The sequence below is a fragment of the Lates calcarifer genome, linkage group LG3 (assembly GCF_001640805.2).
Source record: "Lates calcarifer isolate ASB-BC8 linkage group LG3, TLL_Latcal_v3, whole genome shotgun sequence".
NCBI classification, from domain to species: domain Eukaryota; kingdom Metazoa; phylum Chordata; class Actinopteri; family Centropomidae; genus Lates; species Lates calcarifer.
Genome location: NC_066835.1, coordinates 3,261,235 through 3,288,466, shown reverse-complemented (window position 1 = coordinate 3,288,466; position 27,232 = coordinate 3,261,235). Strand labels below are relative to the sequence as shown.

The window sequence follows — 27,232 nt, the reverse complement described above, 5'->3', positions numbered from 1 at the left end:
ACATCAGATGAGAGCAGCGCAATGCCAGATACAAGTAGCTGAGTATTACTTTTGCAGGGTGCCAGGGCTCAGCCTTGGGTTGAAGGTGTGGACATCCAGCTGGAGGTTTGAATAGAACTGCTGCTCCTTTGTGTGGAAATGAGGAAGTTGAAATGGTCCAAGCATCTGATCAAGATGCCCTCAAGAGCCTTGAGAACCTTTAAGCTAGTAGGGGCTTTCTGATACTCAAGACTGTGCTTATAAATTTCCTCTCACTCTCTGAGAACTGAAATGAAATGAATTCAGAAATTCATTTTGTCTTCATTTTCCAAGTTGCTGCTGTTCTCCAGCTGTGCTGCCGCCCATGGTGAAAATACCTGACTCGTCCACAGTGATTGTGTCATATGGGATCATACTCAATGGGTATATTTCTCTGTGGATGCCCAACACTGTCTTCTACATTACATCCATATGCAACTACTTTGCTTAGTCATCTGGAGCACATTTTCTTTTGTAGTAGTGTGATGTTTACACTGCAGAGAAAAATCATAGAGAGGAGGTTGGGGGTGAATTCTTGGGCGTACACAGCACAAGACTAACCAGAGACTCTTGTTCACGTTCTCTCACACTTCACGTCACTCTTTTCAACATCTAATAAAAACCATGATTTTTCTCTAAGCATAACCAAATGTTTTTGTTTCCAATCTTGCCCATTTGCGACCCCAATGACCCCAGTGTTTCCCTTCCTAAGTTGTGTGCTTTGATTTAGCTAAATACCACATCTATGACCTAAAATGCTTACTTTGTAAAATGAAAATGTTTTGTAGATGGTGATTAAATATGGCTGGGAAGGGCTATCATTTTAAACTTATAACTGGAGGGCAATACAATGGACAGGAGATGATGAAATTATATGGTGGAATGTTAGATACAGGTAGGTAGTAGTATTCTCTACATTTTAGCAAACACCAACACCAAAGTATGCCAAATTATTGGCATTTCCTGTATGCAATGTACCCGTGGATGTACAGACAACTATCATTGGATTACTTTGACATTGTAGAAAAATGTGATAATCCTTTAGCAAGTTCTAAAGAGTCGTTTCTATGACTTCTACGTGGATTTATGCAATGAACATGGAGCTAATGATAATATCCTTGAGAAGTGTAAGGTCAGAAAGATACTTGCTTTTTAACCATGTGCTTCCGCAGATAACCAGCTGTCATGAAGATAATTGTTTACATACTTGACTATGTACAATGTGTCTTAATAGATGATACCTCTAGAGGACACACCAGAGAGCTCAGACCACTTGACCACCACGACACTTGAAGTTGATATTTTGTTAATTTTGAGAAAATCACGTTCTGTATTTGTGGGTAAATGCCGACTTGAACTATTAGCTTGGCTTCAAAACTTTCCGCTAATTATTCTCGCTGCTGACATGCCTACACCTGTTACATCCCCATGCTGCCCCTACTGTTCATGCTCATATTGCATCTTGCCAGAGGTTAATTTCTGAGGATGAGCACAACCAACTCTCCAAACAGACGGAGGAAACGTGAGACAGCCATTATGTGCATGTGAAAACCTGGCTTTCAAGCAAGTATTTCACTCAACGATGTAAATAAGTGTGCCGTGTCTGTGTGCTCAAATTTGACTTATATACGTATATATGAGTTATCTGTGAATGAGTGTGATTTTTGACTCAAATTCAGCTCATGCACAACATCCATGTCTAACACAGACAACATCCTATAATTTGGAGTTAAATTACTGAGGAGCACAGTGGATATTTCATGTCTGAGTGGGGTTTTAGTCTCGCTTTTATAATGTCAACAGTGACATGCCACAAGCACAAAGCAAATTTCAGTGATCATAATTCTGAAAATAGAATTAATTTTGCTCCCTTACAAATCTATTGAGATGTGGTTTTGAGACAGACAGTGTTAGCAGGACAGTTCCTGTTTGTCTTGACCACTTGTTTGCAGTATCCAGACGCTTCACATTTCTGGGGTAAAGGACTTCTGTTATTTGCTATACTCATATTTCTATTTCAGTTGCACCTCATGCTTGGCCAGCTTTTTAAACTATAATCATGTCATTTCCCTCAGACATAAAAGCAGTGATTTGTATATGTCTTTCTATCAACACCTCTAGCAGATGCTTCTGCAAGTGCTGTTTTTTAAAACTGCTTTTTATTTCACTGTATGTATTTATTGGAGTGCGTGATTCAACAGGTTCAGTCCAATTCTAAAATTCCTCCAGTCAGCTCTGTCTTCCTCAGGAGGAAATGGTTGATTAGTCACATGTCCAAAGCATCAACACAGATGTTGGAGAGCGTCCACCTCTTTGAGAAGATTCTTGCATATCCGCAACTTCATAAATCCAATACTGACTCAATTACATTTTCACTTATGTCTCTTCAATATGTGAATCCCAAAACAGATAAGTGCTGTGTCTCGCTGTCATTTTGCCTGCATTGGCTGATATTCAGACACAGGCTGTCTGACAGCTGGTAGATGGAAATTGTGATGGAACACCTGGAGGCCATGTGTAGCCTGGCCTGGAGCTGGAAAGTGGATTTTTTAGAAGAATTTGTGACACTGCAAAAGAACAGTTAAGAGCCAAAAAAAAAAAAAAAAAAAAAAAAAAAGAAAGAAAGAAAAAAGAGAAAGAAGAAGAAATGCTTTATTTCTCAGTTTGGATTTCAGGTCTGGTTGCCACTGGATAACCTGTCTTTTCTTTTTTCTTCAGCTTCCAAACTCCTGTCTCCTCCCGTACACTGTGACAGAATCACTGCGTCAGGTTTTTCATGGTACAATTAGTATAAACTGTGGCCAGTTTTACAGTGTGGGCTGGCATTGCCTCACCCATTCACCACCAACTGTTCAGCCTCTAACGCTGTGTGGGGCCCGCCAGCGTGAAACCCTACTGAACGGATGGTGGGGGTGGGGTGAATGTGCAGGTTAAAAGGTGCTTTCTTTCCAGCTGTGAGAAATCACACGAAGCCGCTTGACTTGTGCAGCACATTCATCAATTTTGCCTTGCAGGCAGGATGTGTGAGATTACTTGTGCAGTTTCCTGGAACCGCAGTAAATAAATAGGTAAACAAATAAATAAATCAACAGATCTCCAAATCCTCTGTTGAAAACAGTTCTGTGTTTGAATCTGGAAATAATTTAGATGATGAAAAGATTAGGTTAAAGTATTACTAATTCTGCTTATACTACTATTTATCTTCAAGTGATGAGATCATAAATCTCAGGCCTTACCTGAATATCTGGTATTGATTTGTTAGCAATGTTGCTACTCTAACTGGGGAGAAAACTCTGCCAATCAGGGGCTGCCACCTGAACTGAGGTATGTTTCACCCATGTCTCCTACAAATAATGTTCATATGCAACTATCATGCAGTGGTGATTTACACACATAGATATACACAGTGACAATGCAGAAGGGAAGAACATAGCACACTGTTCACACAACACAAGTTTTGTGCCGTTGACTTGCTCCTGCACCTGCACTAAGTGAAACACTGTCACTTAAGATTGCCTCCAGACTGTTTGATTCACTGTGTTGGAGACAGTTCTGGAAGGTCCCATAGTAAGGTTCCAAGAAGTGGCTGTATGCTACTGCTTTAGTTAGTTGGCTACTCTTTAGTTAACTGTTATCTGTTCCCCACAGAGGTTGGGACACTACTGATAAAGCATACCTCTCTCCTTTGTGTTGCTTGTCCAAAGCATGGATGTATTATTAGAGCTGGATACCGGATCGAAAATGGCGCCCATTCAGTCCTATTACAGTTTCTCCATGGATGGTCCAAAGAAGTATTCTAGTATAGCATCTTCTTCACTGTGTTGTGGTCCACTAAGGTGTAATGGGCTCATTACTGCCCCTGAGCCTGGAGTGTGTTTTCCTCTAAATGGCCACAATTAGCAACAATGAGCCCATTACACACTCAAAAACAGGATGTGACACAAATGTGAGATTTGTGCTGCTCATAGCCGCTACCCTCCAGGACTGTCTCCAAGGCAGTGGATGAATGAGTCCAGAAAGAGGTCTAGCCTAACCTGACACAAAGATGAACAACCAATGGAAAATCATTGCAAATAACTTTATAAATACTTACAATATGTGTATATTTTACTAAAGAAACACATGATCTAGCTGGTATTATGTTCCCAGCTGGTATTATGTGCAGCCATGTTTCTTCATCTAACATAGCTGCACATAATAATAACCCATACAGCATATAGTCTTATCCCAGAGAAGATAAGTTCACATTCGGTGCAATCAGTATTACTGTAATTATTACTACGATTGTCTTGTTTACATTTACATTTACTTGTATATATACATTGTATTGTGTTTCAGTCCGAGGTGTGTGTTTGTGTCTGCACCTCTGTTCACCTCTGTATTCATCTGACTACATGAATTTCCATGTTTTGTATAACAAAGCTGAAGCTGAAGTTGAGTATTTCCTCAGATTGTCAGGTTTGTGCCAAAAGATAGCAGTACAATACAAGTTTTCCTCTGTATTATTTCACCCTTTCATTTTTAGTCAGTGAAGAGCATAAAAACTCATCACAAAAGGCTGGAAAAATAAAAGAGATGCTTCTGAATGTAGTATGAACAAAGGGGACATAATACTGCTGAGTTTGTTTTTGACCTTGAGAGGTTGTTGGGAAGGTTGCTGGCCATAGAGGCTACAAATGGACCTGAGCTTTGGTCGGGCCTGCCGTGCAAGTCCAACCAAGAACCAGAAAATAAGAGGCCTAAAATAGAGGAAAGGACTGCAATTCTGTCAATGAGCCGTGTTGTGCAAGTAAAAATAATCCAGTGGGAAAATATAATCAAAGGGCTCTCCACTCCTTATTCGTATTTGACTCCATTCAAGACAAAAAGCAACTGTGAGAGGAAAGCGTTGGATTTCCCACAGCATTTGCAATTCTATTAGGAGAGAGCAGCTCTAGACACCCAGCTGACACACTGAGGGAAGAGGAGGAATTATTTCAAGCCAAGAAGAGACCTGAAGAAAAGTAGGGGAAACTAAAAGTGACCACAAGTATGAGTGTAAAAAATTCAAATTAAACTTTGCTGTTTAACGCTAATGAATCAGATTTTCTATCTAACTACATGGTCAAAACCTCAAAAATGAGCTGTAGAAATTTTGTAAAACTGACAGGACAAAACCCAGGGAGCAGCTGGACACTGAAACAGCAGGACAGAGAGTACAGTACAGCGAGGCCGCTGTGGTCGAGGTGGTGAATGGGCAGATACATTGGCCTTTAATTCACAAGTTTACAGAGAACACGCTGTGAGTCAAGTTTTAATTTCTAGCTGAAGGTTTTGCTGTCTCACCATAACCAAAGCCTCTCCCTAACCTTAGCCAAAATTGTTTTAGTTGTCTAAGCATAACCAGAGCCTCGCCTGAGCTATAAATATAGTTGTTTTAGTTGTCCAGGCTTAACCCAGACCTCAGCCAGAGTTAATATACTTGTCTGAACTTTGGGTTTTAATGTAAAAAAAAAAAAAAACAGACATTCTCCTCACTTGCAGAGGACAAACTTGATTATTTTGGCAACACGTTACTTGCATTTCACACTTTGTGGTTTCATAATTTAATGAGCCTTTATAAAAATCATAAAAACACAAGCCATTGTTGATTAGTTACCAAAATTTAATTAGACATCTAAAATGTATTCCAAAACATTTCCAATTAGAGACCATATTGCAGTAGCATTAGCAATAGCTAATAGCACTCCAGCTGTGGTGCCTGTCAACGTGATAACATTCTGACCCATGACTACCCAGTACTTATTATTACATTATTATGAGTACTCAGCTCTCATAGGCTGGAACGCACCCAACTTTGAACTCAGACTTTATTTTGATCTCTACACACCTGGGAAGTTTTGTGACTATATTTTGCATATTTTCGCCTCTGTGGTAGTTATTGAAAACAATTCCAGCCTATATGTGACATGTACCTTTTTTCTAGTATGCCAGTGATCTCAGGGAGACAGAATAAACATTAATTTCTGATTTATTGCAGCAGCTCTAATTAGCTGTCCCTCTCTGGCAGAAGGTGGGTACAGTAGGCTACAGCATGTGTTCCTCTTACAGTCTTTAAATAGAGAGATGTTCATTGTGTATAGCAGGATTATGTACTCCAGATGCACTGGTTACCTTCATTACACCTTTCACAACTAGCAACAACCTCCTACTAAACACATCTGTGGTCATTGTTATTATAGTATCACCCTTAATTCTATTCTATTTATATTCTTTTCTATTCTATTTATATTCTGTGTCGTTTTCTAACTGTCCTGCATGCTGCCCTGTCTTTCGTTCACAAACTGTTGTTGTACTGCCCTGTGTGATGCTGGTTCTGTCTATATTTGCTGCTGGAAACATAATTTCCCCGAGGGAGTCATCCCAAAGGGATCAATAAAGTCCATCTAAGTCTAAGTCTAAGTCTAGTAAAAGTTGCTAATCAATTTGTGATTATACAAACAGTTGTTCTGGGATGTGCATAATGCTCAGAAAAATGTTTTCATTTTTTAACTGTTGTTGGGCAAAAAATATTCAGATGAATTGCACGTGACTGGCAAATCTGACTGTGACCACATAAGGCATGCACTGCATGCAAGGATAACAACAGACCTGCTAGCTAACAGTAGCTGAACTATAGCAGGTGTGCATCTGATTAAGAAATTTGACCACAAAGTGATGTATTTATTTGCCATGTTACTTAAATGTAGATGCCTCTTGATGTGAAGAAGCTTCAGTGTGTTAAGCTTTTCTGAGTCACTTGTATGTCTGTGAAGATTCTCAGTCATCCAGGTCATGGTTGTCGAGGGCAACTGGACTGGTGTCTCCAAGTCTTTACAACCACGTCCAGTTGCCCTCAAGTCCACCAGTTAACAAAAATGTGGTGTCGTTGTAGCTTAACTACTTCCTGTGAAGAGTAGCGTAGCCTCGTTTACTACTGTTAATGTATGAATGAACAGCTGCTAACTTGACGTATATTCAAGAACATGATAAACTAAACCCCCAAGCTACTTTCTCTTGGGGAGGTCCTTTTTCCACATTTTTCACAGTTTTTTCCACACACCTCCAATTCTACTGTGAACACAGTGTGGTGCCATGCCCCATATCATCTGCCCACGAAGTCTGTGAGAGTGTACTAAATGTGTATGGAGCTCTAATGAGGGAAGACCACCCCTGAAAGACCCTGCTCTGCCATTAAGTCACCTTCCATATGTAAAACTACACAAAGGTGTATTGTTGCAGTGTATTACACAAGGAACTGTGTAATCACAACAATTACCATTACCATGGCCCAGATTCTCTGATTAAACACATTCATCACATTTACTGTATTTTCATGGCTAATGAATTTTCCACAGTTGATTACGTTGCACTTGAAAGTGCTCATGTGGGGTACGTTTTAGTGGCATTGAGGGATATGTCCCACATGTCAGTGTGAATGCAAAGCGTCAACATTTCCTATTAGGTCAAATGAACACAGGCCCAGTTTGATGAACTACAGGAAACCTTAGCTCTGCACAGACTTGTGAGAGATGTAATCTATGTGCAATGATTTCATCCAGTAAACCTTCAAAATACCTGGATTATTATCACTGCGAGACTTCAAAGACCTATACGTCAATCCTGTGATGCATACTGCTCTCTTCCAACATCAAACGAATGGACTCTGATGAATTTATGTGGCTGTAAAAGACGGTTTTAGGCTGAGTGTAAACGGCCTGACATCTGTGCTCAATCTTCACTGTGGCGTGTAATGAGGATCACAGGGCCTTTGTTCTCTCCTACAGGAGAGTAAGAGCCAGGTAGGGGGCCTAAAGCTCAGGTAAGCCTGCGTATGTGCCTTACAGCTAATGGAAAACATTAGTGAGCGGCTGTGGAGACCTGGAGCTCTGCTGCTGAACTGGTGACCCTTTAAACCATGTGGTTGGATCATCAGGACTTGCCTCTGACCAAAGGTTTGGAGTCTCTCACAGATAAAAGTGAGGAGTGCAGCCAGAGCCTTGACCTGAGTCTGACATATTTTCTCATATACACTGCAACCTGACCTGTTCACTGCTAAAACTCTAGCATGCTACATGATCAGGGTCAGAAGGTCAGCTTAAGTCTAACATACCACAACGACATGAGCCACAGCCAGATCTAAAGAATCATTCACTACAGTCTTTGGTTCAGTTTTCTCCTTAGAATATAAGGAGACCAAAATACTGAACATGAGATATTTGGCATAGCAGCAGATGAAATGCAAAATGTACTATTTATGTTTTGATATTTTAACTGAAAGCATTCATTAAAAAATGTTGATATTATGAAAATACCAATTAATTGCAAATTGCAAAATTAAATCAAATTAAAAGGAAGTGTCTCTATTTTTATGTAAAACTTTAAATAACCTTATAATTCCAAGTACATATACCAAGAAATAGTCCATCTACATAACATAAGCTTGTGGTTTTTACAATTTATGTAAGAACAACAAATATTAAAATGACAAGTTAGATTTTATGGGGGTTATGTCTTGGATTATTTCTTTGCTTGGCATATTTACTTGCTGGAGATGTTTTTTGATAAATGAGATATAATAGTTACAGCCAGGCTAGCTGTTTCCAGCTGTTTCCAGTCTTTATGCTAAGCTGAGCTAACTGGCCACTGGCTGTGGCTTCATATTCAACAGACAGACGTTGGAGTGGTATCGATTTTCTAATCTAACTTTCAGCAAAAAAGCAAATTACAGTATTCCCAAAAACGTCTCAAGATCCACTGGTGTGTATATCTAAATTTTAATGCTAACTTATTTTGGTTTGCCTGCCAGGCTGCTCTTGTAATTGTGACTTTAGTGACTTGAAACTGAAAGTTCTTTTCATGTGGTACCTCTGTTATGTTGTCCATACCACATGAGCTCATATGCAGGGGCAGTCTTCTCAGTGCAGCTGCTGACATAAAGCTGCCCTGCAAACTTTTTCACCAAAGGGCACTCAACACTTGGGTAGTTGTTGGTCAGCGGTCTAGATAGCAAAGGACTCGGAATCAGCACTGTGTCTTTTGTGAAGGAACTGCTAAGAGCTGCGAAATGTTAAAGCCTGTCTTTTTCAGTAGGGTCAGACGGGGCTAAACATAGCACATCACTTTATTTAAAAAAATTTAAAATCCTTGAGATTTTTTAAAAATAAAAGTATAATGAACTGCTTTTTATCTGACTGATTAACAAGTAGTGATCTAGTCAGACAGATCTAGTTATCAGTCCCTTTAGGCCACAGCAGGCAGTTGCAGGAACAAGATAATAACACATCAAAAATAAATAAATACATTTTGCTTCTTTAATGTGATGTGATTCCAGTTTGTCATATTCAAATCAAAATCAAATCAAAGACCAAACTGTTTATGTTTTTAGAAGAAGTTTGTTTTACTGCTGTCAAGCTGCAGGTCATCTATTTTCATGTTATACTGGGTTAAACTCTACCTTCAACAATGAAGCAGCTTCAAACATATTTTTTGTTTCGGTCAAATCTGTTAAAAAAACAAAAATGCATTCATTGTAAAAAACCAACAATAACAAGGTGAAAAGAAACTGGGCTTTGCTACCTTGGTAGCACTGGATGAAGATAAAATTCACAAAGAGGGCATATTATGACAGCACTAAAATTACAGCCAAACTCTGGTAATGATCACATTACTCCACCTGCCACTATAAAACTAATCCCATCTGAATAGAGCTGTAATCTGATAGAATCTCTTCAAAGCCAGTGGCTGGGGAGTTGCAACAATACAATCCAGAGAGGTGGATACAGTATCAAACTCTAGGAGGTATTTTCAGTAATAAGTTGCAAATCCTGACACAAGCCACATCCTATCCCCTGGAGATGGACCAGTGCCTCTGCTGCTTCAAAGGCCCAGGCAGGTGTGCACCGATCAGCCTCCAGCATCAGCCACTCAACAGACCTGTTGGTTGTTTGCCATATCGAAAATTGTTTTACCCCTAATGGAGCATTCATTAGTTTTTACTGCCATTACACCTCATAAAGCATGTTTTGATCTCTACTGATCATGTGGTGTGAATTCCAAATAAAAGGCACACTCTCTGTGTTAGCAATTAAAGATTTTACACTGGACTTGAAATTGCAATAATGGTATATGATATTAAATTCGATGCAACATATGATGTTTGTGTGATAAGATTGTACAAAGAACCATCCACAGTATGTTTTTAATGTGCATATAATATGATCTAGGTATAATAAAGGAGCACTAGTTACCTGGTGACAATGTTGATTTGATTGGAATGATAACTTTTCTTTTAGTTGTACTCCTTGTGTTTTTCTCAGCCAAACCATAAACAACAAGAAAAAAAAACTATATTGAAGTGGTTACATTCAGTGGACAGCGCCTGTACAAAATATGCACTTAGCTTTGTTTATGGAAGCCTTCAACAAGTAGAACTCAGAAGACCAGTTTTTACTTCCTTTTTTGGAGCTGGCAGGACACCATGTTCTGCCACCTTGAACTGCTCCTAAATAAAGTCCTAAATTAAAACCCACATTTTAAGAAGTATCTGAATAGGGGTGATATTGTACAATTGTACAACAATAAAATGAAAGGAAATGAAAGCAAGCATATAGCATTAATTGTAAATGCATTTAACTCCAACTGTCATTTAAAAATCATCACTACACTCACTTGAAGACAAAGCAATTAATAATGAATGACATAAATATGAATGTGCCAGTGACAAAAACTAGACTAAAATGTCTTATGGTTTGTTGACTAAAACCAGCTAAACCTAACAAAAATCAAACCACTAACATTTGACTAAAACTAATGTGCATTCTTGTCAAAAGACTAAAACTGCAGGAAAATCAGCTGCCAAAATGAACACTGGTGATTAGTGTTTATGTGGCACAATAGTGAATATATCAATAAAACTGCTGGACGGACGGGGACAAAGCAGGATAAAACAAATGGAATAATTAAGGTGAGAGCCAGCTGATTAAAAAGATAAATAAAATTACTCACAAAGATCAACATCTGACTCAAGAATCTGATCGTGTTTGTCCCTCTAACATCAGGATTATTAATGGGTCCCCACTGCCAAGCAGGAAGAGAAGAAAAACAAGGAACACATTTGAGCTTAGGGGAGAATACTTCAAGGAAATCATAGATGCTCCTATTGTTCATAGTAGAGACAAGATGTACTCGTGCTATGATAATATGATGAATGCCAATGATACGTCATTGTCATTAAAAGCAGCCTGGCAAGAAAAAGGTGCTGAACAACTTTTGTTTATTTTTAGTGACTGTAGCAGAGTTTCCTGGATTCAGGTGTGTACATGGCATATGTCTTACTGGAACATACCTTCTTTTGAAATCCTGATCCTAGTTATTCTTTGATGGATGGTTTCAAAAGAAAACAAAACAATGAGGTCGCATATTATCATATGGTACATAATATTTAGCTTTTACTAAAGAGATAAGCAGGTGTCAAGGTAACATGTTGTACTGTGTCGAACCAGGCAGGTGTAGCAAGGGCATGTCGTTTTCTTTATTATATAATTCATTTATTGGACCTTTTAACTGATTATTTTCATTACTCATGATGTAGAAATGTGCCCAAATTGGGGTCAGACTGGAGAATAGAGCTATTTTTCCCTTTTGTCACAGACACAGAATTGCTTACTCATGTTGGAATAATGAAAGAATGGACAGTATACAGTAATGCTTGGTTGTGGCATTATTTCTGACATGCTGAAACGCCAGTAAAAACACATGATTTAACACGGCAATGGAGCATGATAGCCATTTGGTTTCCTCATTAAGTTTTCTCCTGATTCAATGTTGCATATACCCCCTCTCATTTAATACAACTTAGAAGCTGAAGGAAACTCTCTCTTATTTGATAGTAGATAAGATCATGAACATTAAAACCATGTCTCTGGTATCAACAGTAGTTTTAACAGGTAAGCATGCAGTGGGCAAATAATAGGTGACTAACAGTATCCAGAAAATGAGAAAATAATTACTTGTAGCAGTTTTGAGGTGTTATGGTTGGTTCATTATAAAGGAATACGCTGGTGGTTTTGCATGTTTTAGTCCATTAACTGCAAATTGCATATAGTACATATCATTACTACTTACTGTTTTCTGAAGCAAAGTACATTTTTAGTTTGATTCCCCATTATCCAGGCAGCCATTGCTTTCAGTTAATTTCATTCAGGTACATGAAAATCTGCTTGTGTCATTTCAAACGCATTTTCAATAGATAACAAACAGTTCACATACATGTCTTCTGTTAATGTGTCAGAGTTTTATGGCTGGATAATTTAACTGAGGGCAGAGACTGTATTCTCTTGTTGGTGCATTCAGGGATTTGAAAGGGCAGCACTGTGGATACCACAACTGTGGATTTTAATTATCTAAATCTTTTGAACCAGCAATAACTGATTTTTGTGGCTTCTTGTATTGTCACCTTAATCTGTGAATTAAAGCACTATATTAGGTGATATGGCGAGTCTATTTACACATCCAGCAGAGTCAGAGCAACATTAGCATTCATTTGGAGTCATGCTTTTAGCTACCTGGCTGATCTGTACTACTCTACTTTTAGCTTATAGGTCTCAAAAAAAAGAAAAAAGAAAAAAAAACTTCAGTCACTAACTTTGTCGGTTGTTTATGCTTTGTTTATGTATGGACCTTTTTATGAACAACAAATGCTTACTGTACTGTACTGAAAACAGCACTATGAAAGTTCCTGAGACTGAACTAAAAACAATAAAATTGTGGGCTGGAAAAACCAAAACAATGAGCTGAAAGTTGCTATAAAGCTCCATTAAGCTGAGGGGAACTTCAGAGTCCGGTGATAATTATCTGTGGGTTTGTCACCTTCTCACATTATACATAGTAATCTAACCCATTGTCATTGTGGAAATATTGATTATAGCAGCTTTAATATTGATACTGTGTGTGACTGGATACATATTTTCATATTCTTATGTATCAACTAATTGGTAATTATGACATGATCCTGTAAAGGAAAATGTAAATAATTGCTATATCAGATAGAATTCTCCTTTAACTGAACAGTATCAGTAACTGTTTTCTGTCTGTATTGCTTCCTGCCATGCTTGAAGCACCACAGCTGTCTTCATAATCATCCCCTTCAGTGTTCAGTGACATGAGGCTGATTTAGTGCTGCTGTATAGCCACAAAGTAGGGGGTAACAGGTCGCAAATCCAGCGTACGTACAGCACACTTTCCTAGAACAGTAGCCAAATGTCATATTTACTAGGGTGATCATATCAGTGCGACTGCCCTATAGTTTCCATGCTGACATAAACACACACAGACTGTTATGTAAGAGAGCATGTAAATAGCAGTGGGGTAACACAGTCACGGATGAGTGCCTCAGGAATGACAGAGAGGCTCTGACAGCTGAACGAAAAGTACATTTTTCTTCAACACTTCATTATATTATTCTCATAGCAAAGCAAGTTATGCACACCATTCAAATATCAGATTAACAACCATCTGGGATGAAACCATGGCTTAAATCCTTCTGTATTACTCTGGTAATGGACTCCACATGATGGTTCTTTCACTAATAAGGCTGAATTATGATTGGCAGAGCAGTGGAAATGATATTTGCTAATATAAATGTTACATAAGTAATCTAACTGAATGTCAAGGTGCTAAGAGCTGGAATCAGTCTGACAAGATAAGTAGATCTGTTGCAATCTGCATTCATCACATTTAACAAAAGGCTAGCTTAAAATGTCACTGTTTAACCTGTCAGCATCATTTTTACACTGCAGTCCATTATGTGTGTGTGTGTGTGTGTGTGAGAGAGAGAGAGAGAGAACTGTGCGCTCGAGACATTAACACATTCTTTCCTTCCACGAAAGAAAGTCACTGTTGTCACAAGTGGAAAAGAAGAGGCAGACCAGACCCTATGGAGTTACATAAGAGTGACGTGTTTGCCTCTTTAGGTATGCAGGAACTATTGTTGCTGTTGTTGAATTGCTGAGGCGCTAAATCAATAGAGCAAATCCAAATTAGTCCCCATTTGAGATGACTCACATGAGGTACATGATGTTCAACGGGGTGATCTCAGTGTCAACTCTGTGTCTCATATCATATGAAATATACATATTTTCTTGTCATATACAACAAACACCACATCCATTCAGTTAACATTTGTCTCAGTTTTATGATTTAAAGGCTCTCTATGGAGAAAGAAGCAGGCAGGCACGATTGTTCATAAAGTTCTTACCGACCCCGTCGGTCTCTTTACCAGCCCTCACTGTGTGCTGGCTGGGGGTGCATGAGTTGCTGTCCAACCATGACAACAACATTACCAAGAAAACAAGCAAGTGCAGCTAAGTTACAGGACACTGTAACTTAGCTGCACTGCAGGGATCCAGCATTGGTTTGTCAGCCGATGAAGTAATCATCAAACAGCAAGCTTGTCAAACCAGCCAGGTCAACCCTGGAAGTTTGGATGAATTAGTAGACATTATTCTCTAGACACAGTAGCTTGCTACCATTTAGTCCATGTTGCATGCAAGCTAATGTTAGAAAGCACTAAAACCACAGTATCACAATAAATTTCACAGGTGAATTTGCAGTACTGTTAGCTCACCTGTAGAATAAGAGAGCCAGCTTGGGGTTGGTTTTGATCCATAAAGCCAAACAAAGGTTCCTCTGTTGATCTAAAACCCTGCCGATGTTGCCCCATAGTTTTCCCCTGACAAAGTGGAGTATGCTGGGGTCCAGTTGTTTTGTAAAGGCGGTCTCTCCATTCTGAAGCTAACGATAGTACACTGCTGGTACTGTAGTGGTGCCGAAGAAAGACCTCGACCCGAGTTCTTTACATAGAAGTCAGGGTCTGGGTCAGGGTACAGAGTGTTTTAGGCAAAGTCTGAGAATGGCTCATATCTTATGTTATGATCTTTTCACACATTAGCAAAAAAAAAGCAATTATCACGTGTAAATTGTCAATTTTTTCCATGCAGTACCTTTAAGGTTGGGTTTTGTCCTTAAGGTGGAAATTATGGTTATGCCTACAACATAATTCAATGAATAGTCACGGCACAAGGTATATTTATAGCAGGTGACTATAGCAACAACATGTATGCTTCAAGTTGTCGTACTTGTTCAGCAAGCTTCAGCAAGCTTCTGTAACTTGGGAAGGAATCTCGTGTCGAAGGATTTGTCCCGGGGCTTAATATTCTCATTCTAAAATAAGTCAGTATCTGCTACACCACCTGCTATGTGTTTTTAACAAAGTTAAGCAAAGATTCATTTGTTAGGATTCAAAAACCTACCATGAATTTCTACCAGCACCACATGCACTTACACTGGAACAAGTAGTTTCCATATCCATGATATCCACCTATGCTCTATAGAGCAGAGGGGAGGACAGCAGTCAGATGATACTGTGATTATCTGTGGGCTTGTCATTGCAAGCAACCCTTTTTACATTATCTTGCATAAATTGCATAATATAAAAATATTTTTGTATGTTGTCATTCTGCTTTATTTCTCTTTCACTGAATTTTATGTAAGAAACACAGACTCCTCCAATTTAAAGTGAACAATGACGCATGATTAGGTATCATATGATCAGCCGGACAAATAGTTCATTCTCATTCCACAGCGGTCAAAAATGACCTTGGTTCTTCTGAAATCTTAGTAAAACAAGTCCATTGATCAAACACAACAGCCAGGAATGAATGAGTCTTCATTATGACCTTTTGTTGTACGTTACAGTATCGCCATGTGAATTACATCATTTTCCTCCTCAGATGAACACTCTTGCGCAGAACTGACTGGACCAATACTAATCAGACCTTGAAAGACTCTTTCCATTTTTCCTGTGATTTTGTATTCTACTATAGCCTTAGTAAATGAAAGGGACTGATCCTCTTTTGGAAAAACACCTGATTGCCATTTTGGGTTTGCTATGATGAATTTCTCATAATTCCCTGGATGGTGGGATGGAAACATACAGTATCTTAAAAGATTTTCTACTTTGCGGATCTCATGCACTAAACTTTCCAAAACAACAAGGATTGACATTATATCAAACCAGATGTCAAGTTCATTTTGAAGGACAAAGCTGAGCTGATGATGGACGGCTGATCACTTGGTTGGTAGGAATGCAGGGTGAGTCTGTGGTTGGATGACAGTTGGATTGCCATATAAATTTGTATAGGCATTTGTGGTTTGTACATATATTAAAGGTTCTTAAAGTTCACGGTTATGGTAGTTTAATTAAGGAGTTTGATTTATTTACCTTGGCATAGGAAAACAACAGCAACAGAACTAATTTTAACAACCTTCCTCTAACATGCCAAAATACTGTACTAAAGTGGTTTATGTAATATAATCATGACTTGCTTATGGGCAAAAGGAATTTTAGAAGATGTACCCAAATTTAAATAGTAACATCTTAATGGAACAATAACTTGCAATTGCCAAGTTTAACAGTTGCTGAATAGGCTGTTGTACTGCCACCAAATAAGTGAACCAAACACAATGTATCATGCTGAGTTTGGGTAATATTATGGGCTGATTGTATCCATCCATCCTTAAGCTATACCACTAATCTATAGAGGGTTGCAGGGGGAGTTGGAGCCAGACCTTCCAGACACTAGGTGAGAGGTGTGGTATAAACCATGGGCACATCGCTAACTTTGGTATGATGACTTTGTGAAGGTTGGGATGAATATTGGTAGAGAAATGATGCTCAGTCACTTACAGCCAAGATTCACTGTATTCTGTGTTTAAAAATTGGACACATTGACCTTATGTGCTTTTGATTGCCAGTTGATTATGATGGGCTGTCCTCTGGTTAGCACTCCTTTATTACTTGTTGTACACGCTAAAACCTTTAAAACTACAGCATTTGATCATTTTATTCTATAATAAATCTTGCAAGTAAAGGCTGAAATAGAATATGTAATATTCTCATGCACCAACCCAACCATCCCAAGAAACCTTTGAATCAGATTGTAATAACAGTTGTTAGGTTGTTTGCTCAGTTTATTTTATAGTATTTCAAAACATACTTCATTCCCCCCATGTATATAACATACTAGAATAGATCTAGTGTGCAACCCGGGACAGCTGGTCTTGGAACTTCACGTGCTCAGTTCAAGAGAAGTAGCGTCTTTTAATTGCGCCCAACTAGTAATTACCATATTTCCTACAGTCCTTGAACCTGCCATCTGACGCATGGGAAGTAGGGGTGTGTGTGTGTGTGTGTGTCCGTGTGTAGGCTGATTGTAGTCTTCTGTATGTTGAAGCGTTCATAAATCTCTGTCCAGCCAATAGGGAGGCTCGCGTTAATCCCAGCTCGGTAAAAACCCGGTGTGAGCCCAGAGGCAGTGAGCAGAGAGTGAGTGGAGACAGAGGGGAAGAGAGAGGGACTCCAAGTTTCTATTGTGGACATGTGCGACATTCTACCAAAATTTCCCATCACTTTATTGCATTTTGGAGGTTTCTGAAAGTTGTCCCTGAAGAGGAGACTGAGAAAGACGCGCCGGTGCTGTCTGTGTTTTCCGCCTCATCTTCCGTTACTCAAACATCACCTGCTCTTCTGGGGGGGATCGCAGCTGATTGCATAGAACTTAAAACGCATTCTCTGGACTTTCCGTTGAGTCCGGTCGTCATGTCCTCCGGTGATGTCTCGGAGCAGAGTCGGCGGGTCAGCGTGCTGTCTTGGGATCAGGTGCGGCGTTTGGACTCCATCCTGGGAGAGAGCGTCCCGATCCACGGCCGCGGAAACTTCCCCACACTGTCCGTGCAGCCCCGACAGATCGTTCAGGTGAGATCACGGTCCATCCAACTGTTATTTCATATTTACATCACACGTCTGAAGTCTCCAGAAGCCCATATGACACAAGTGATGGAGTAGGGGAATAAAAACGTGGATTAAACAAAAATAATACAGTTAATACGACAAATAATGACGTTATTTATAAGTAATACTGCAACTTAGACTTGTTTGAGTATTTTTAAGTAAGTAAGTAAGGTAAGTAAGGTATGTAAACATTATCCATAACTTCTTTTATAGCGCTACTTCCCTGAGCAATATACATCTTTAATGCAGGCTACAGTATGATTTCTGTTGATACATTGTAAGGAAACAGTTTTTCCTTGTATATCATTTTTTTTTATTCGAAAAGTTGTCAATAAAGCAAAAAGAGGAGTAAAACTGTCTTTACAGTATTATGAAAGGTGCTGACCGGGTTGAAGAAAATCCGCGCCCCCTCCTTACACACACACGCGCGCGCGCGCACACACGCACGCACGCACAGGCACACACTGACAGCCAAACAATGCATATATTTCCACTTTGACAAGTAGAAAGGTGTGTTTCAGATACTCAACACGTTAATCAGCGGACCCTGATTAATTATGAGTAACTTTGTGGGCTTTTGTTGCAGTACACTTGAAAATTCTCACACCATTGAAGTTACTTCCAGAAAATCAGTAATAATGTCTCTGCATTAGTGGATTTAAAAATAAAACGTTTTAAATACATTTATGCTAAGATAAACACTTTTCAGTGGATGTCAAATTTCAAAAAATAAAATAAATTCACTCGTTGCTTTAACAGTGAAGATAAAATCATCCTTGCTCATCTCAGTTTTGTGTGTTGACACATAGGTTGCCACTGCTTTTGTGAAATGCATTTGTGCAGTGGTGAAGATTTGTGGCAGAGCTGATTACACTTAAAAAGACATTTGATCACTCATACTCTTAACACAGACATAAGAGTGGGGATGATCTAACACCATGACCACAGTTTTCCACTAGCTCACTAATGCCTCTGCTCCTTCAGTCTTTTTTTTTCACAGCTCTTGTGAAAACGAGGGAGAGATAATGACTTAGCTCGAGTATATTCACTAGGAATGAAACGTAAAGGGAATAGGCTGCAATTTTCCTTGACATTATTTAAATGTCTTTGCCTGTAATCCAGGTTTGTATTTCACTCGAGTGATTCATATTTTCTGTGGTGATCCTGTGGGGGAAGAAAGACCCTCAGACACACATAACATTTCAAGGTCCTCTATAATCAGGAGGCCCTACCATCTGCACTGAACATCCCCACTAATGTCTTTCCTTCATTACAAAATTCAGCAGACAACAGGGATCCCAAACATTTTTCTTTCCATGAGCCAGAGCACTGCTTAAGGAGCTTTCAAAGACCAGCTCTTGTTAAATTAGCCCACTGCTTACACAATATCTGATGAGAGGCACCACCGTCTTTTCTCTGTCTCCAGTGTCTGGCCTGCCTGAGTGCTAACACATTAGCATGCTGGATGTAGCCTGACTGAAAGAACAAAAATAAACAATTTAGTAACCCAGAGTTGGTTTTGCCTGAACATTAATTACTTTATAACACAAGTTCTTTATTGGTTAAGTTCAATTTAGTGGTGCAAAAACTTGCTAACATAGTATGAAAACAAAGAATATCACTTTTAAAATTATAATCATGTGTATTCAATTCATGGAGAATAACCATAGGTATAAAATCCCTGTGTCAGGTGTCTGCTATGTCTGGTACCTTTGCACTATTTTCTGATATCATCACACACATACTTTACACTTTACAGTTATCACTAACTATTTCTTTGGAAGCACACTTATGAATTTCATTAGCATAATCCACCTGTTAGTACAAATTTAATAGGAAAAGTCTGCTCTTTGTCACCATGCAGCGACAAAATTATTTTGACAAAATAAAAACAGATGCCATGTTCTCTGTCATGGAATATGTCAGCCAGGTCTCGAGTTTCTGCAAGTTGATTTTCATACCATATGGACATGAATGGAAACCAATGACTGCCTGGAAGGAAGGAAAAACACACTGAAAGATTCTAAACCACTATGATATGTTTTGGAAAATGGTTGACAGTAATATGAGGTATTCATGATTCATGGTAAATGTGCTAAAACATGCGAAACCACCAGTCTGCTCCTTTAATGTCATTTATTTTTAGCTTTTACACCAGACAGAACTTTTCTACCTGAGACAGATAGAGATGATTTCGGAGCCTGTCCTGTCGTCACATACTGGGTGAGGTGACCAATGGCTCACACTCCCAGAGAGTCAGAGGAGCCCCTCTCAATGGTGGGTTTGTCTGAGGGCCACATTTAAATAACATCTGTTTGTGGTCTGGTTCTGAGTGAGCCATGGGAGCCGTGAAGGAAAACTTTTACTGTTACTGACACTTAACGTCGACAGTTATCAACCCACAGTTGGAATAATTGGAGAACGTACATGTTCCCTCAGCAGGCCATACCTACAGAGGCCCTTTGTAAATACCTGCTAGCATCATTCCACTTGATGATTAACACAGATATCTGAAGAGTGTGTCATAGGTTATGTAATTTGTTGTGTGGGTTCATGTGTTGGGGGCGGAGGTATGGGGGCCAATGTGTTTTTGTTGGCCACCAAGAGGGCTGTCTCTTATTCCAGCTCTACAGAATATCATATTTAAGTGTTGTGTCTCCAGTACATATTTGAGATGGGTCTCTTCCTTTTTTCTCAGTGACCTGGTTTTACCATTGTGCTTTTTATTGTCTTTTTTTTTTTTTTTTTTTTTTTAAATTGGAAGTAGTACTCCCACTCTCCTGCATTGTAGTAAGTGGCCTGGAGTTGGAGCAGAATGTGAGGAGTGGATTAGTGCCTGTAATAACACTGGGCTTGTGGGTCAGGCTTGACAACGTATCACTGTGGTAAGTGAAAACCAGTTGCCTGACTCCACTGTGGCCCTCACCAGACTGTAAACTAACTCCTCACTAGGCTATTGTTGAGAAATTGAGCAACATGAAGACACCACATGCTTCTAGTAGTCCCTAGAGAAGGTAACTTGGGAACATTCAGACTGTTCTGTAATGATTTTTATCATCAGTTGTTTGTTGTTTCTTGCACTTCCTCATGCGTCATAGGGGTCAAAAAGTATGGATAGCAGTTAATGGTGGATCAAGTAAAATTGGAGTCACCACTTTTAGACCAACAACTAAATAAATAAATAAATAAATATAAATAAACAATAAATTACTTGGTACTTCTTTGAAACATCATTCAAACTTTTCGGTTGGGAAATACAACTTATGACAGATAAAATCAACAAGTTAACTGAATAAGTAAAATATGAAGAATCCAAATGATGGCCACCTCCCTGTGTGCCAGTTGATTTCTGTAGGATAAAATGTACAGTAACAGACACAGCAAAAGTTTTCAAGTTCAACACTGTACTATAAAAAATGTGATATAGTTTGAGTTGCGGAATGTAGAGCTGGCTGCAGGGACAACTGACAGAATGGTGAATAGCTTGATTTTACTTTTAAATCATAAGACACTAACACAATTGCAGGTTATATAAGGATAACTATTCTTACCATAGATTTAACTCCCGCCCGTTATAATTTACATGGCTAGCTCAACAAATCTAATACAACATCATTAACTGGGTCCCTTGAATATAATTCTATATAATTTTCCATATAATTTCCATAAAAAGTATGAAGGGTCTGGGACAGTGAAATGTCTGTGAACCATTAAGGCAGATGAACAAATCTTCACTGAAAACATGCATCAGATAGAGGAGAAACAGCATCACGTTTCAGCCCGTGACTCAGTCTGGTCTGAGCACTCAGGTGAAATGACCACCCATGCATAGGAAATTCAAGGAAGCTTTTCAAATCAGAGGAAAAACCATCATCATCATCGTCCCCTGCCGCCTGCCAAGCTACTGTACGACTGACTGGCTGGGTTAGTTTTGGAGTGGATGCGAAGGTCAGGGACTCGTAACTTCTCATTCGCTGTCGCCATTTCCTTGGCAGAAAGATGATCTGACTCACTGCCCAGAGCTCTTATTGGCGTCCAGGGGACTATGGGCTGGTAAATGGCTGGGTCATTTCAAACTGCTGTAATAAAAACACATTTAGGCCACAGCTTAAATGAAATACTCAGGGAAACTATTGAGACTGGAGAAGGAAAGCGGAGAGACTGTTATGTGTCGCCAAGGCGTTGTCAACACCAGACAGTCTGGTGTGTTTGCGGCTCCTTTTACAAGGCTTTTCTGCTCGAACGTCAGCGGAAGTGTCTCCCCTTGCTCAGCTCACCAGGTGCTGGTTCGTCATGTGGGAAATGTACAAGCCTATTTTATGAGTGCTGGGATGGGGGATGGTGGGGGTGGCAGGGCTGTGCTTCCTCATACACTCCTTTCGGGACCCCCAGACAGGCAGATTATGATGTGCTGTTAACTCAGACCAACTGTTTAAGTGTGAGGTCAGAGCAAATATTGCTGTGGGTTTCCCTTTGCTGGATAGTTAAAAAAAAAAAACTCCACTTCTATGCAGTGTGTCCAGTGCATTGTGAAACCATGTGTAATTTCACTTTACACAGCATCTGACCTTTTCTCACTGGATTTTGGAGTTATATGGAGGTTTTATATTTTATTTTTTTGCTAAGCTTGGTTGCGTAGTTTTCAAGTGTTTTTGTTTCTTGTGGGGTCTCCCAGAGTTTAGATGACAGAAAACTGGCAGAAAAATTTAGGTGTCATCATAACTTTTGGTTTTGAAGGAATGTTTTAACATTGGGAGATACACCAATCTGTTTGTGAGTTACAAAGACTGATAATACTTCCCTGTCTGTGTAAGAAACCAGATGTGGTAGTTGACCTTAGTGTAAACACTGGAAGGTGGAGGAAGCAGCTAGCACAGCTTTGTTTAAGTTAAGTTAAAAAAAAGTCTACCAACTCTAAAGGTGTCTTGTTTACACATTGTATATGATTTGCTAAATACATACAAAACATAATTGCTACAAAAGATAGAAAAACAGAAATGAATAAATAAATTCAGTAAGTGGTTTTAGGCCAAGTTGTGTTCTTCTACTTTTTGATGAACAGTAATTTGTGTGAGCTTTAGAGATGTTTTTAGGTGTGTTTGCTTTTATTTTGGAGAGAGCTAAGCTGGCTGTATCCCCTGTGTTTAGCTAGGCTAAACATGCTAGAGTCCAGCTCCTTATTTGATGCACAGATGTAAAATCTTCTAATGGTATTCTTAGAAAGAAATCGAATACAATTGTTTTCAAAAACGTTGAAGTCAGTCCTTTCACATCATGACCTTTCAATGTAATGGAAACACTCACTTACCCAGTATGGTTTGTTGCAAGAATGAGAATGAGAATGCAGCAGGTGAAGGCAAAGGGAGGGAAAAATAATTTTATCATAAAAAGTACCTTGCTCATTTTACTCCCTGTAATCTTGTGTTTTCCTTGACTGGAGTTAGCATTATTTATAGAATAAAATTTAGATTTAATAATTTAGTTAGAAACTTTCTGATTCTGATAGGATTGCCTGGCTGGCTGGATAGTGTTTGCCAACCTAGATTGATAGTTGGTACAACAACAGCAGATCCTGATGGCCAATGAGAGTTATCTAATGGACAGCTGTGTTTTGGATTGCCTCAGAATTGGCCTTGTTTTGCTGTTTTTTTTCCCCTCTTGGTGTCATTTGAGTGATGTAACAGACAGGAAGCATAAACATCTCAGCTGTCTGTAGCTCAGCAGTTTACCCAAGCATCGCAGCAGTGCATGCACGGTGTGTGTTCCAATAACCAGATAAACCTTTTCCCTAGCCAGCAAGTGTTTATACGACAGCAGAGGGATCACATTCTCTCAATACAGGTCACAAGTTTAAAAGTTTACAGCTTGTGTAGTTTGGAGTCTCTTACAGGAGACAGGCACTGACTTGTCATATTCCACAGCTTATCTCTGTTGTGCTGATGTACATTATACTGCAAGTCAGCTAAATCGGGTGCTCAGCTCACTGAAGGTGTACTGTACAGTATGTAGGGCATTGTCACCCTCAGGCAACATGATTGGTTATGGTTGGAATGGAAACCATTCTCTGAGTGGTGGATTACAGCCTCAAAGAAGCCACTTTGTTGACAAAGTGTCCTCATGCAATGTACTGAAAGCCGACCTGCTTCACCTGGCTTTCCCTGCATGTAGCTTCTGCATTTATCCACAATGAATTATTCAAAAAATATTTTATCACTCTGTCAAGGTTTTGTATTTAGAAACAACTTGCAAATTGACTTTATCTGCCAATGACAGCACGTCAGATTCTTTTTTGCATGTACAAACTTGTTCTCTGTGTCAGTCTCCTCTGATTGTTGTCTATTTTGTGGATATCCATCACTTAGTTTTCCTCCCTGTCTCTATATCTTTCAGGTGGTCAGGGCTCGGCTGGAGGAGCAGGGTGTGGTGGTACGTGACGTCAAGCTGAATGGCTCGGCAGCCAGCCATGTGCTGCACCAGGACAATGGCCTTGGCTATAAAGACCTGGACCTCATCTTTGGCTTGAATCTAACTGATGACAAAACCTTCCGGCTGGTGAAAGATGTGGTGCTGGACTGCTTGGTGGACTTCTTGCCTGAAGGGGTGTGCAGGGAGCGAATCACAGCCCTCGCCCTGAAGGAGGCGTATGTGCAGAAACTGGTGAAAGTTTGCAACGAGACAGACCGCTGGAGCCTCATCTCGCTGTCCAACAATACTGGCAAGAATGTGGAACTAAAGTTTGTGGACTCCCTGAGAAGGCAGTTTGAGTTCAGTGTTGACTCCTTCCAGATCACTCTGGACTCGTTGCTGCTCTTTGACCGCTGCTCGGAGACGGCCATGTCCGAAACCTTCCACCCTACAGTGCAGGGAGAGAGCATGTATGGAGACTTTGAGGAGGCTCTGGGTCACCTTTGCTCCAAGACTATCGCCACCCGCAGCCCAGAAGAGATCAGAGGAGGTGGGCTGCTCAAGTACTGCCACCTGCTGGTACGAGGCTTCCGGCCTTCCTCTGAGGCTCAGATGAAACAGATGCAGCGCTACATGTGCTCGCGTTTCTTCATCGACTTCCCCGACATAAGCGAGCAGCAGAGGAAACTGGAGGCGTATCTGCAGAACCACTTTGCGGGCATGGAGCACAAGCGCTATGAGTACCTGGTGACGCTGAGGCGAGTGGTGGATGAGAGCACTGTGTGTCTGATGGGTCACGAGCGCAGACAGACGCTGGCACTTATTTCTGCCCTGGCTCTGCGCGTAATGGCCGAACAGAATGCTATCCCTGCTCTGTCCAACATCACCTGCTACTACCAGCCCGCTCCCTATGTCAGAGACGTCAACTTCAGCAATTACTATGTGGCACAGGTTCAGTCACCCATGGCCACATGCAGTAACTCTTATCAAACGTGGCTGCCTTGTAGCTGAGCAATGACTTAGGATGTCTGGAGAGCTTTCCGTTTTAACTTTACATCGATGTAAGCTGAGCATTCATTAGGGTGCTTGGTACCTCTGTAGCAATGTGGCTTTTTGTTTTGAGGGCCAATGTGGACAAAAAGGAATTAATGTATATTTTTTTGCCAAATCGTATAACAAAACCATTCCACTAAGTTATATTGATTAATACTGCTGTAAAAAAAAAAAAAAAAATCTAATTCGAGCCATTATAATTGTACCTTTTTACTCTGTTGTCATTTCATAACCAGTGTGGACATGCATGGACAAATATGAAGGGTTGATGTGTGACGGAGGAACTTTTCTAGTTCTGTTTCTTGTCTGATGGAGGCTTGTGTATAATGTCTTTAATGAAATGTAAATACTTGGTGCGAAACCAGAAAGCTGTTTTTGTTCTGTCTGTGGTTTCAGCTGACCTGACTGGGAGGGAAAAAGGACCAAAGAAATACTTTCTTGTGTAGCATGACCAACAAAGACTGTATGTGGTTCCAAGTGCCTGAAACTGACCAATGTCTTTATAGAAATTGCTATGTAAGAACTGTTTTTGAAACTTTTTCATCCAGGTTACTGTACATTTCTATATCAAGGGTCAGGGTATTTGTTTTTAAATCATTAAAAAAATGACAAAAATGTAAAGATGTGGTACATTGGTCTTTCTTTACACTTTCTATAGAAGTTAGATGAGGACAAACTGTTTAGTCTGGACATTGTCATGAATGCATACTTTATCTCCATTCTTTGTATCTCACTGCCTCAATTTCTGCATTGCTAAAGGTCTCTGTCATTATCTGTCTTTCACTTTCTCAATCGCACAAACACAGTATGTTGTCTATGCTCCATTAGCCAGACACTGACTGGCCTGACACAAACACTCACTTGTTCAAGCTCTGTGCATTCTCCCCCAAGAAATAGATTCCCCTGAGCCAGGGCCTATACATTAGCCATTTCCTTCCACTTGTGCATCCGACAAGAGGTATCCTTGGCCTCACTGAGAGAGGGGAGATTGCTGTTGCTTGTCTTGGATGAGTTGAGCTCTAAGGGGGCAGCTGAGGACCAGGTGGTGAAATGGGACTGCTGGCTTTTCAGCAAATGTAATGATGCATTCCCGCACTTCACTTCCTGGATGATCAAAACAGTACAGTATTTCATCCTCACTTAGATCAACATTCCTCCCGCTATGACATTTATCCTAATTACTTTCGCATGGGGAATGATTTCTTGAGATTTAGTAGAGCATGAAATGGCATGTAGCTGGGACACACCTGGTTACTATTGCTTCTGATGGAGACAGAAAGCACTTGGCCATAAAGCAAGTGCTGGAACACTGGAGTGAAGAACTCACTGATTTCTTTATAAAAGTTAATTTGCAAGGAAAGCATCTGTCAGAGTGATTAAGGGGGCGAGATATAAATGCGACATGGGAAATTTCCCTCCCTGGGTTAGCTGTCAGACATGTCTCCAAGCTGCTACAGAAACACTTAAGGAAACATAGGACACCCCTGGAGAGTTCCACTGGAATAAACACGTATTAGAGTTGCAACTGAGACAGAGCTTGTTTTATCTTTAACAAACCAGTGATTATTGCGCCTGGTGAAGAGACCTCAAGAGTCAACCAGAGGGCTTCTCTGGAAAAGTGTAATATTAATTAACAAACTACTGCAAGTTGTAAATGCTTTGAGGTTAATTTGCTCAAATGTAATCTCAACCTTCCTTTAAATTTTTAGCCACCCTAGTGGCACGGCTCTGTGGATGACTGTGTTGATCTGTTGCACTGTTGCATCACAACTTTGGTGCAGACTGACATATCTCAACAACTACTATGGATTGCCTTTCATAATTCATGGTTGACATTTATGGTTTCAAGTTAAATATCTCACCAACTAGTCACTGGATTTCCATGAC

At 39.9% G+C, this 27,232-nt stretch overlaps 1 protein-coding gene across 1 annotated transcript; it reads left to right on the top strand.

The window, feature by feature from the left end:
* The first annotated feature begins 17,332 nt into the window (after window positions 1-17,332).
* LOC108900312 (terminal nucleotidyltransferase 5A) lies at window positions 17,333-25,966 on the top strand. Its single transcript, XM_018701311.2, has 2 exons — window positions 17,333-17,851; window positions 24,278-25,966. The coding sequence occupies exons 1-2, from the start codon at window positions 17,696-17,698 to the stop codon at window positions 25,301-25,303; spliced, it is 1,182 nt and encodes a 393-aa protein (XP_018556827.1). The 5' UTR covers window positions 17,333-17,695; the 3' UTR covers window positions 25,304-25,966.
* The last annotated feature ends 1,266 nt before the right edge of the window (window positions 25,967-27,232 follow it).